Consider the following 13,223-nt stretch of genomic DNA (forward strand, 5'->3'; position numbering starts at 1 on the left):
ACAGTGATGGTATAATAAAATTGTGGAGTCTGCATTCGCGCCTGTACTCCATGGAAATATGGCACAAACTTTAACAAAGACTATCCATATCTATTTGCGTAAGTATACTTTGATAATTATGTTTCAGTTTAAAGAAATATGGTATAATAAAATTATTGGGTGTTCGTTCGTGCCTGACCTCCATAGAATGTAAATATGTCACAAAGTTTAAGAAGGTTTTTTAAAAGGGGTGAGGGTCCACAATAACAGCTTAACTTTAATCTTAATTCACGTTAGCTTTTATTTATTTTTTTGAGTTGAATCATATTGTGTCGAAAAGTCAAAACTTTAGACACTTCTCTACACAAATTTTGCATAACTCTGTTTTTTTCCTTCTCCACTTGCACGTGGCACGCTTTCGAAAATAGATAAATGATAAAAAATAAGAACGTTACTTATTATCGTGTCAAAAGAAGGAAAAAATCCTGCTCACGTGATAACATGTCTTTTTAAAAACATTTACATAACCTTTTTATTTTGATTTATATATCTGTTTAAGCTTTTTTCGTCAGTGTACTAGAAGGAATTCAGTTGATTACAACCCTTTCTGCGTGTTCTTTACATTACAATAGTACAACCCTGAATCCAACGGCGCAATACTACACCGTTCAATACTGTAAAACTGAAACGAAGCTGTTCTGCTTGAAAAGGGTGCCATTTTCTTCTTATTCATATTTATATCGATCCTTTTCTTTAAAAAACTAAAGTAATTACGTGTTTACTTTTTTAATATCCCTTTTTGCTGTTTCGGATTATTTTACTAAAGTAAGTAAAGCTTCATTATTTTTCAAAACTGTTTTTGTTTCTTTGTTTTTTGATATTTCGTCGATATTATTTAGTAAGAGTGTTTAGCAGAAAAACCAACAAACGACTACCTGAAAAAAATAAATATACAAGAAATAAATGTTACCATAGTCAATAAAAGTTCAGTTCATGTTTTATTTTGTTTTGAAATAGTTTTTAATGCGCTTTACTTGAAATAATTTCAGAGAACCGAAATTAAAACGAAATTTGAGGCGATAACTACTTAAATGAATTTTTATATAAACTACACATGCCATAATCGAATATTCCTCAAGCACAAAATAACGGAAAACATTAAAATATGTTTATAAATATTCCTTACGTTGACGGAACTCTCTTAAATTGTTAACAGATAATGCTCAGGTGCCCCTCCTTCAAATTGAAAACGGGGCTCTCCATTTCAAAGTCGCTGCCATTTTGATTTTTTTTAAACCGGTTCGTGAATATCAAAAGAAATTTTTACAAACTACTTAAAAATACAAACCAATGAACTTTTCTACCATAAAAGTAACTTTTATTGACTATGGTAACATTTATTTCTTGTATATGTATATTATTATATATATAACATTTTCTGTTTGTAAGGAAACATCATTTTGTTGGTCAGTCTTGGCTACGAATGGAAACAAAGTTGATATAAAAAATATATTTTCGCGAAAATTATCTTTACTTTCATCATATTTTGGTTAGGGTAAAATTTTGGAGTATCAAAACCTATCTCTTTATAACCCCCTCCTTTTCATAACCTATCATACTTTCATCATTCACAGTCCATTTTCTGTAGGCTGTTTTTGAACCCAGTTAACGACGGGTACTTCTGCTAGTATATATATATATATATATATATATATATATATATATATATATATATATATATATATATATAATGTGAATGATTAGAAAATCTTGTTTAATATATGCTTTATTCAATTACACCTTTTGATACAATTTATTCCTACTTCACAGACGAGAAACACAGGTGAAAAGAAAGATATTTGCGCTTTGGAGATAACATTTTCTATGAACAGAAAAATTATTGAAAGTTAAAACAAATGCAGGCAAAGTAGGGTATGTATGTACATACACCCACACTAAAAAAAAAAAAAGAGACGATGATAACGGGGTGGGGTGGGGGGGTTAGAAACAGAAACTGAGATTATTTCTGAATTTTTGAGATACGGATTAGTAATAATGTATTAATTGGGTTGTTCGAACTACTTTTGTTATCTTGCGTGTTATTTTAACAACGTTTCGGATGATGTAACCTTCTTCCGGTTTATCTCGACAATGGCTCTTATTAGTGAATTGTGGTAAGAATTTTTTTTTCCACTGGAAATTAGTGGTTAGAATTTTTAATGTTTGATGTCTTTATGAAAAGGAAAGAGTGTCAAGTATTTTACATTTTCTGTTAATTCGGGTCTGTACCGATTTAATATAATGTACCTTTCCAATTTACATGCGTATGTTTACACTCAGCACAAATATATATATTAGATATCAAAATAGCAAGCTTCTTTATGTTTGTATTATCGATAAGAATAATATAGAAGTAAAGAGACATTAGTTATATAAGAAAAATGTCTTAACAGCTATATCACACGTTATGAATTTTCACAGGAAATCAAAATAAAATAAAATAATGGTAACTTTTGTGGTGACCCCACAAGTTATGATTACAGCTAGCATATATATACATGTGTGTGTGTGTGTGTGTGTGTGTGTGTGTGTGTGTGTGTGTGTGTGTTCATTCAAATTTCAAGTTTTTTAGTTGCATACAAAAATCTACTTTCAGAAACTATAACACCTTTCTATTTCATAGTTTAATGTAATAGAACTAAGTATATATACATATATATATATATACATATACATATATATATATATATATATATATATATATATATATATATATATATATATATATATATATATAATTATTACTCTAATAATTTTAAATACCTACAGACACTAGTATTTCATCCTTTCAGTATCTTCAGTGCAGGGTGCCACGATTACCGCCGGTTGGGAGATTCAAACTTGGATACGAAGCCATCTCTGATTCCATTAGCAAGGAACAAACCTACACAGCCAACTTAAACCGTGAGAAATATCGTTGGAATTTAAAAATTTATTTTAAAATGTCAAGACGCCCAACCATAGTGATCTAATGATTATAACATCATGATCTGCGCATGTGAGCTTAAGTGACCGACTTTCATTTCAATTTTAAAGAACCGAGTTCTTATATATATATATATATATATATATATATATATATATATATAGTAAGTTATAAAATATAGATGGCAATTAAGCTACACAGAATATACCACATTTTATCCATGTTAGGATTCATCAGGAATATATATATATATATATATATATATTGTTTGAGATTGAATGCGGATCAACAAATGTTCCACCCTTCTAAACTTTTATTGTCATCGAAATCAGTGAAATCGCCCATTTTTTTAAATCAACTCGATTGTCTGCTCCAATTAGAGACAACCCCCCCCCCCGCAGTGTACAGGGAGGAAGCTTCACATACCCCCCCCCCGCTATGACTTAGACCACAATACATTGCAGTCTACATTGCCGTATAGAGAATCTATTGTTGATTTTATAAAGCTATCTGTAAATAATAGCTTCATTTTAAGTTTAAAATGCAAAAGTCAAGTATCATGGTTCAATTGTGCTCTAAACAGAAACATTCATTTCGAACGTGACCCTGTCTTAACTTATAAAAGAGTCTGCAGTTGATTTTATAGGCTGCTTGTGCGGTGATAAAACTTCTTAAATGCATTTGTGATGTTAGATTGTATAAAGTGTGAACTTTGGTCAAAATCTGACTTCTTTCTTTAATCGGATTATTTCAATCATCGATTTTCGATACTTATCAGATGCATTCCGATACAAAACCTATGTAAGAACACTCCCAGACACATCAAGTACTTTCATGTGAAAGTCAAAAAAAAAAGTCGGCCCAGCCGTTTCCGAGTCCAAAGGGAACGGACTCTCATACACACATACACACACAAAGGTCTTTTTATTTATACATATATATATATATATATATATATATATATATATGCATTTTTTAAAATTATTTTTCCAATCGTATTGTAAATAAAAATGTTCACACAATAATATCCAATCTATTTAAAACATGTTTACAGTCGATGTTTACTTTCAGTTATTCAATATAACACAAAATTAGTTTAGACAGCCTCTTTCTATGGGCGGAAATTTGTAAATATCCTCATTTGTACCGAAGAAAAAAGCAATAAAAAGGCATGGTCAGAATAAAAACTACAAGTGTATATCCAATGTTAAATACCTTGGTAAAATATGAAATTATATGCATCATTGCAAATATGCAATTCAGGAAGAGATATAAATATTAAGATTTAAAGTTTTTTTATGGAAGTTGCTCCAGACAAGACATGAAACCACTTGATGTAAGGTGTTAATTTATTTATATAAAATAGATGTATTTATATGTGTCTGTCTGTGTGTAAATATTTAACCGATAAATTCTTAAACAACTGGTCACATAACACTGAAATTAGCAGAAAATAGTAAAGATACACCACGGTTTGTTTATAATGAGTAAAATCTTTGTTTGGATGAATCAATAATGCCTGCAGACATATATCGGCAAGTTGAAATGCAAACTGTTCATTTCAACTTGCAAACATATTTTTACTTCTTTCTGTGCATGCCCAAATTCAATTTATTTCTTCAAGTCGTTTAATATTAACTCTTTCTTGCCTATCTCTCGATAGCTACATTGCTAGGAGATGCAGTTAGAGTGCTAAATGTTTTGGTTTTGATTCTTGCTGATGGCACCCAAGTCATCTTTTTTTTTTACCCTTTTTAAATCACTATTATATATATTAGATACAATATGATATTTATTAGAGAATTGGCGCTGTAAAAATAAATACGAAATCTGTATGAATTAAAATCTATTTAAGCATATTTTATGATCCGCAAGGCCGAGCGTCACTCCCCTCCTGCCAGTCATAATAATAAAAATGTAGAGGAATTACTTCAAGACAAACCAAGCCTGTAAAAGAGCGCGCCACCAGAATTCAATTCCCTCAACTCCAAACAGACGAGTTAAAAAGTAAGCCCATAAAGAGTCTTATGGTGTGTATTATTAAACATTATTTTCAAATCATATCATAAAAGCATTTGATCATAAGACAGTTTTTCACTTTTTTACACAAACCTTTGCAATAGATACTTCTCATCTCACATGTGTAGGCTGGATGCCAACGAGGAGATGCAGGTTGTTAAGGTTGGTAGGCAATCAGAGATCAAGTAGGGTTAAATGAAATGTCTCAGTTCAGAATTCCCAGATAAACTATGACAAATGACACCTGAACAAGGCCAGAGACTACAGCAGTCGAAATATGAAAATGGCAGCAGCCAAGAATAAGCGACATAATTCTGTATATAAAATATCCTTTATCTCTACAAAGTGACAATTTGCCCATACATAGTGCATTGTTGTCATATCTGGGCTGATACATCAACCACTATTTTCCTCCTCTTAGACAAGGCCCAAAAAAGAATCTCAAATCTAATAGGTACCATACTATCAACCAAGCTCCAACCCCTGTCTCATCACCACAATGTTGCATCCCTGTATTATAATTTCTTTTACATCTTTAATGAAATGTGTTCTGATGAACTTAAAGCACTTGTGTCCCCTTGATATAAATACCCCGGACAAACCCGACAAGCAGTAAAATACCCTGTTCACTGTAGAGATCCATAGATGCCAAAAAACCTCTAATAGTTTCTTCTCTCAAACTGCTAAACTTTGGAATTCCCTCCCCGTTTCCTGCTCCCCTCATTATACCAATATGCGAAAATTTAAATGTAATGTCAACAAATATCTCACTGCTCACTTCACTACATAGATCCCTGCAGACATAGTTCCAAATAATAGCCACTTACGTTGCCTTGTTTTGGGTAAATAAAGAGTAAAAATAATTTTTTTATATATACAAATGTTAGCAAGAATGATGACTTATCTATAAGGTACTCCCTAATACTTATTCTAAGTAAGACTATTTGTCATGATAAACTTTTGTTGATTTGAATATGATGATACCCAACTCCTTTTGATAGTCTTGTCAGATACTGCAATGCATACTATCAGTTTCTACCAAAGACAACAAAGATTGGCTCTCTGATATGATGGCATGCTTTCAGCTGTCAGCCTAATTAGGATGTGAATCTACACATGGTCTGAGATCTTATTATTCTTTGCATGTCTTTTACGCAACAGTTTTACAGTCTTTGCATTATTGTTGCATTCTGCAAGATCTTTCAAACTGCACCAGTCGGGCAGCAGAGGACAGACAAGGCAGTGTTTCCCTGTATAATTTTCCTCTCTGCATTTGCAGATGGTTGGGTCAACCAAGTAGAGATCGCAAAAGTTATCTGTGAAGAACGTCATCTTCTTCATGAATGTGAACAGTTTCATAACTGAAATCAACGAGAAGCTTCCGTAACCATGTCAAGCTTCTAACACTATCTCAGGAAGAGATCAGACTATAGCTGTGAACCAGATGACTAGAGAATGCTCTCTTCCTACTGACATGGGAATTTCCTCTTCTGAGATTTTATATTTTAAAATAAATTCATAATAGAACTATGAAATAAAAACAAAAAAACTAACGTAGCTCCTGATGTGGCATTCATTAATTGTCACTGATTGAACTTCTATATCTCTAACCAACCAATCAGTCGGTGATGATAGATATTCACACTTACTGGATCCAAAGTGCCTATAATGACTTGCTTGTCGAGTAACCACTTGCAAGAGATCAAAATCATATTTCAAAAGTTCTTAAAATCTCAAATATGCATGTGTAACGAAAAATCTTCAAATATGGATGTGTAACGGAAGTATTAAGTACAGACTTAGATCTGATTATGATGAGAAAGAGTAAATCTGGACAACGTATGGAGATGAGAGCAGCACAGAAGTTTTCAATGCTATGATCACATATCTAGGTTAGTAGATATGGAACAATAGAAGTGGGAACAGGTTCCACAGAGGTCGGCCAAAGAAAACATGGCAATGATAAATATGAACTTGATAGAAATAGGAATAAATAATGACCTGGCCAGAGATAGGTTTGTTTGGAAGTGAATTGCTAAAAGCTGTGCAACATTCCAGCATGTAAAATTGATGATGATGATGATCATCATCATCATCATGTATTTGTATTAAGTTATTTCTGATGTAAAGTGTTAGAATAGAGATTCATAGTTAGTCAATTTAAAGCACTAGAAGTCAAAAGCGCATGCTCAGTGTTGGACATTTTTAACTGCTCATGTCATTCATTTCTTGTGATAGGTGTTACACACCAGCTGAAGTTTCAACTCCAACAATCAATCCGACAGAGAGTAGGCCATTTCGGTGGCTTTATAAGAAGGACAAAATACAAGGTCGTTACTTGAGTGAAAAGAACAGCCAACATGATAGTAGAGTGAAGGAAGATATGTTTATTGAAGTGGAGAGTACAGTAATAGAGACAGGCATTATCAATACCGTGATGTCTGTATGTATAGTCAGTGTGATTTAATATCTTAAAAATCGGTACAAACCTGTTCTATCAGCAGACTGTAGTCTCCGGTGTAAACGAAAAACATGAAGAAAAAAATGGCTGCTGCTTCTCTTTATATGCTGGCGATCTTGTCAACTCATATGCAAATGAGATGCTTTCGCTTTAAATAAAGAAGAATTTTTCAGTGACTGAGTTGATTAGAATTTGGATGTTGGAGTAGCAAGTTTTGACAGCAGCGTTTCGAATTTAATCCTGGAAATTGTTAGTAGGAAGTGCAGCATAGTTAATAATCTATCAGGGAAAGTGTAGAATAGTTAACACTTGATTATTAAACCACAGCAAGTCTATATAATAAAAAGGGAATTTAAGATATTCTGTTCCAATATTTTTGTCATTATTAAAGGGTATGACCACAAAGATTGTGATGATTATATTTATAAGCTAGAATGACAGAATGACAAGAATGTCAGAATCACTGTCTAAAAATGTTTCAATTTTTCAGTAATAGATTTACATCTTGCCGCAAGAAGGAAACTATGTTCTGCTGATTCTGACTGGATTAATTCTTTACCTGGAAAAAAAATATTCTCTGCATGGATTGATTGACATTTTTTTGATTGGGACTACTTCATGTTTCTATTACAAGAACGGCTTTACATACAAGATATTCTATTCCAACACATTTCCTTGAGCTGAGTAAGATATTTAGAATATCTGAAGCACAACTGTCGGGTAATGCGATGCTCATTATGCATAGTTTCATATCAATAAGTACGCATAAGGAAAATGAGATTCTATTGCAACAAAAACAGATATTGTTGGACGTTTATGAGTAAAAACTGGTGGACAATCCAAGCATAGATTGAAGTTTATTTCTACTAAATACAGGGTCGAACAAAAGTTTTGCCCTAAAGAAAACAATGCTACAGCTTTATTTTAAAACTTTTTTTTTTCAAATCAATTCAGGTAACTTGATTATGTGGTAGAGCTGACATCTATTCAATATAACCGCCTTCAGCCTCAATCACTGCCTCGATACGGGTTTGGAACTGGAAGCATGCCTTTTCTACAAGCACCAGTAGGAGCTCAGCGAATACTCGGCAGATGGTGGCGATCAGGCTGGCTTTGGTGTTGTGAGAGGTCATGTTGGTGATGTTCTTTACGTATGACTAAACGAAGTAGTCCAGCAGATTCAGATCGAGGGAGGAGGCGGCGGCAGTGAGAGAAGGGTACAAAATCGTAGCACTCCTTCTGAAGCCAAGCCTGGGTCTCTTTGGACTTATGGGCCGGCACCGAGTCCTGCTGCCACACCCAGGGTCTACCAGTGGGCACTTGATTGCATCAGGAGAGCACCACACTCTTCAGCACATCCAAGTACAGTTTGGTATTGACTTTCAAGCTAACTTTAAAGATAGGAGGTGGCATGATATAACCCTCACTTGAAACCGCATCAAAAATTATAGCCGGAAACTTGTTTTCATCATCCTGTGCATGTTCCTATTGTTTGCGGCAATCCAGTGATGCCTTTGGAGGGTGCTGCCAATGGTCCTGTTGTCATAACTTGAATCGGTAGAAAGCTCCTTGAACATTGTGTCACTTTCAAACATGATAGAAGGCTCCTATCGCTCTTTGGATTTGTATACAACTGGCCAACTAGTAGATGGTCTGCAATTAAAAAAGAAAAAAAAAGAAAACCGGTTTTCATCAAACGGAATGTGAATCATGTCGTCTTTTCTAGGGTAACAATTTTATCGTTCCAATGGTCTGTGTTTGTTGCAATAGAATATTCTGCATCCACTCTTCCCTATATGTACTTACTCATATAAAACTATGTATAATGATATAATGAGCATCGCATTACCCTGCATTGTTGCATTGCAGAACAGATTGTGAATTTTATTAACAATTCCATGGGTAACATTTTTTGTGGGGAGTGTACACCTTTTATTTCGATTTATTGTGCTCTAGCTCATTAATATTTATTAAGCAGTTGCAATGAAAAGAACCGACAGCCTTGTAAACGAAAGCACTTCATATTTGCAATGTCTCCAGGGTAGATTTATATCGCTGTTGTAAGATGAGCGTTTGGCCCGGAGAAACTCTCACTCAGTCTTTTGTGCGCACAGTAATTACTTTCCATAACACACGTTTTAATAAGCAAACAGATGTGAGTGAAGAGCCTACTCAAGATAAAACAACATTGATTGCTTGTTTATGAAGGATTTATACATTTATATAATGTTCTTCTTGAAGATTTGCCCTATCCATTGGCAAACAAAAATACAAATTGGTCTGTTTTTGCCCAACCAACAAAAAAGGTTTATATTCAACTGCTATAAAACATGTAAATTATGATTTTAATTATGCCTGGAAGGAAAAAGAAGACATGCCACTAAAATAACAATGTGAAAATATTGGCTAATTTTAATTTTACTTTTGATTTTTATTCTGTTTTGTTTATTATCTTATTTTATTTCAATATTATGGTTATTCTTAATATTACTCATTTTACGATTATCATTAGTGTTGTTGTTATCATAATTATCATAAGCTTATAATATTAATTTTATTAATCTTATTATTCAATATTTTACTATGTAACTAGGTAAGTCAGTAAAAACACTCTAATATTATAAGGCATATATTTTAAAACAAACAAAACTGAATCCAAATATAATGAGCCCTGATTTGTTACCAACAGGATTTTGTGACAAAGACATTATTTTAAATGTTAACACAATGAAATTATAACACGGTTCCAATTTCTTTAAGAGAAAGAATCTTAACTTGGTTAAATTTGACTTTTCAATTCAATTTCTCATAGAGCACTCAAATAATCGAAATCTAATAATTATTATTTATTAGTGATAAAACGATTCCAATATTTTTCCTAATTCTTATATAATTATTGATTCCGTACTAAATTCCCAATTCCGATACAGTTACTGATTTCGATTCTTTAGAAATCGCTAAATAATTAACTGTAAAGTTGCTATTTTTTTCGAGATTACTGTAAAAATCCATGTTAAATGTGCGTATATTTTTTCAAATGTAAAAAATAACATACTTGTTGGGGTGATCTATAGATTTTAGCTTTACTGGTAATTTAAAATCTATAACTATTCTTTTATTATTACTACTACCAGAAATCGAACATTTTGCTTTAAACAAAATCAAAAAAAACGATAATTTAGGGAATTGTTTGTGGCATCGGAAAATAGACACAAATTTTTGTGATTCCAATACTACAAAAAGTTCTCATTTTTCCGATTCTTATTAATCGTACTAGCATTATTATTTAATGAATAAAAATTTTTAGATCCATAGACGTATATATATATATATATATATATATATATATATATATATATATATATATATATATATATATATACCAGCAAGGAGACTCGACGTTGCTCGGGATTGAATGATGATCAACAAATGTTTCACACCCCATATTTTTATTGTCATCGACATCAGTAAAATTGCTCATTTTTCATTTGAAATTGATTGATTGTCTGCTTTAAGTGGGGACCCATCATTATGCACCGAGAAGGAGTTTCACATACCTCCCCTCAGTGATTAAGCCCACAATATATTGTAATCCACGTTGCACTGTTGAGCACCTTCTGTTGATTTTATAAAATTATTTGTATATATAATGGTTTGAATTAAAGTTTACAATTTAAAAGTCAAGTATCATGCTTCAATTGTACTCTAAACAGAAACATTCATTTCGAACGCATCCCTATCATATCTAAAAACGTACTGTTGATTTTGTATGCTTCGCCTCACTCCTTGTGCGATGATAATGGTTTGAATTTAAGTTTAAAATGAAAAAGTTAAGTATCATGGTGCATTTGTGCTTTAAACAGGAACATCCATTTTGGGCACGCCTCTGTCATAATAAAGAATCTACGTTGATTTTATATGTCAGTCCTTTCGACTTGTGTAGTGTTAAAACTTCTCAAATACACTTGTGATGCTATACTGTGTCAAAATCGTCTGTTCCGTCTTTCATTGGATTATTTTGATTATTGATACTTATCCAAGACATTCCGATACAAACCCTAAAAACACTGCCAGGCGAATAAAGTATCGTCATGTGAAATTTCATAAAAATCGACCTTGTCGTTTTCAAGTGCATAGGGAACTCTCTCTCACAGACACACACACACACACACACAGAGTTCCTTTTATATAATAGTAGCGATAGAGATATATAATTTTTATACACCCATCAGTAAAGAATTTCTTTTCTAAATAGGTTTTATTTATTTCATAAAACATTAATTTTGATGTCTTCTTTTGTTTTTTTTTTGTTTTTTTGTTGTTGTTGTTGTTGTTTTTTTACATGAGTGTACGAGAATCTTCATACTTAACGATTTAACCTTTTAATATTTCTTTCTTTTTTTTTCCTTTCAGGGTCATCTGGTTTATGCCAATTACGGAGAAAAATCGGATTTTGAGGCTCTATACAAAAATGGTCCCATAAACGATAGTATTGTGATCATGCGATATGGAAAAGTGCATCCAGGAAGTAAAGTATGTATAATTATTTCAAGTTTGAACATTCAAACACATAATGCTGTATAAGTATTTGTGTTGCATGAAAATAATTAAAATTTTCCCCGAATATTATCTCTAAGATGATTAAAAATTCACAGCAATGTCAGTTAAAGAGAAGTATCGATCCTGTTTCGAAATAACCAGAGCCGACAAATGCAGGGATGTCAACACAGGTGAGCCGCTGCATTTGACACATTGACAGTTCCGTTAACGTACCAGTCTTTGAAAAGTTAATTTACCTAGTGCATTAATGACGTATCTCTTCTCTGCATGAACTTATTCACTTTACAGTTCGCAACCGACTACAACAATTGAGTTTTTGAAGGCTACTCTGATATAGTCGAATGTGAGAATAATGTGGCGGTATTTAGCTAGTAAAATGATTTAACAGCTCTGACTGATTAAAAAAGAAAGTATATTTCTTTAAAAGACAAAGATGCCTTGTTCACATTACATGTAGCTTTTCCTTTCAGCTAGCAGACTCATCTTTTTGATCCCTAAAACCAAGACAACATGTACTCTGACAGAAGCAAAGAAGTAATGCAAAAAGATGCTTATCCTGTTCAGACAGAAGCGCCAATACCACGGTTTTGCAGAGGTGATGAAAGAATGGAAGAGTGGTGTTTTAGAGTGGCAGCTCCACTCTCTACATGGACTGATTCAGTTTGCAGCTGACAGCCAACAACATGAGCAGAAAATTATGGACAGAGAAAGTAATGAGAACTTGTGCAACTCTCATGATCCCCAAGATAGACCACAAACTATGTTTAATAGCAAGTCATACTGAATACAACACTGAATCACTCTCCAGGCTGTCCACGTCTTGTTTTGAGAAATAATGGATACTTCTTATAAGGTTGGTCGATTGTGAAGGAAGGATTGTACAATTTCCAATCACACCTCTCTTTTTCCAGTGGCAAGGAGAAATCCAGAATGACTGAAAACCATACTGAGATAAACAAAGAGCACAGGAAGCATTTAGTATTCCAATTTTAGTACTGGCAGGGCCATTATTATTTACAGAACAACTGATTAGAATGCATGCTACACTCATGATCTCTAAGATAGATTATGTTTAATGCCAAGTAATACTGAATACTATACGGAGTCACTTCCCAGGCTGCCCATGGAGGTAGCACATCTTGTTACAATACATGGCCTCCGTTCAGTCTTAAGAGACACTAGATACCTCTTGTACTGATGGTTGTGTATGCAGGTTCT

At 33.0% G+C, this 13,223-nt stretch overlaps 1 protein-coding gene across 9 annotated transcripts in view; it reads left to right on the forward strand.

Moving 5' to 3' along the window:
* Positions 1–13,223, forward strand: part of LOC145297652 (N-acetylated-alpha-linked acidic dipeptidase 2-like) — a 1,311,662-nt gene that overhangs the window by 1,141,202 nt on the left and 157,237 nt on the right. For all 9 annotated transcript variants that reach the window (XM_080143816.1, XM_080143810.1, XM_080143817.1 and 6 more), the window contains one exon: positions 11,859–11,978. In XM_080143816.1, the coding sequence (XP_079999942.1) occupies positions 11,859–11,978 (120 nt within the window). The remainder of the gene's footprint in view (positions 1–11,858; positions 11,979–13,223) is intronic.

This window comes from Euprymna scolopes, chromosome 18 (genome assembly GCF_053919585.1).
Source record: "Euprymna scolopes isolate OS-2025 chromosome 18, ASM5391958v1, whole genome shotgun sequence".
NCBI lineage: Eukaryota > Metazoa > Mollusca > Cephalopoda > Sepiida > Sepiolidae > Euprymna > Euprymna scolopes.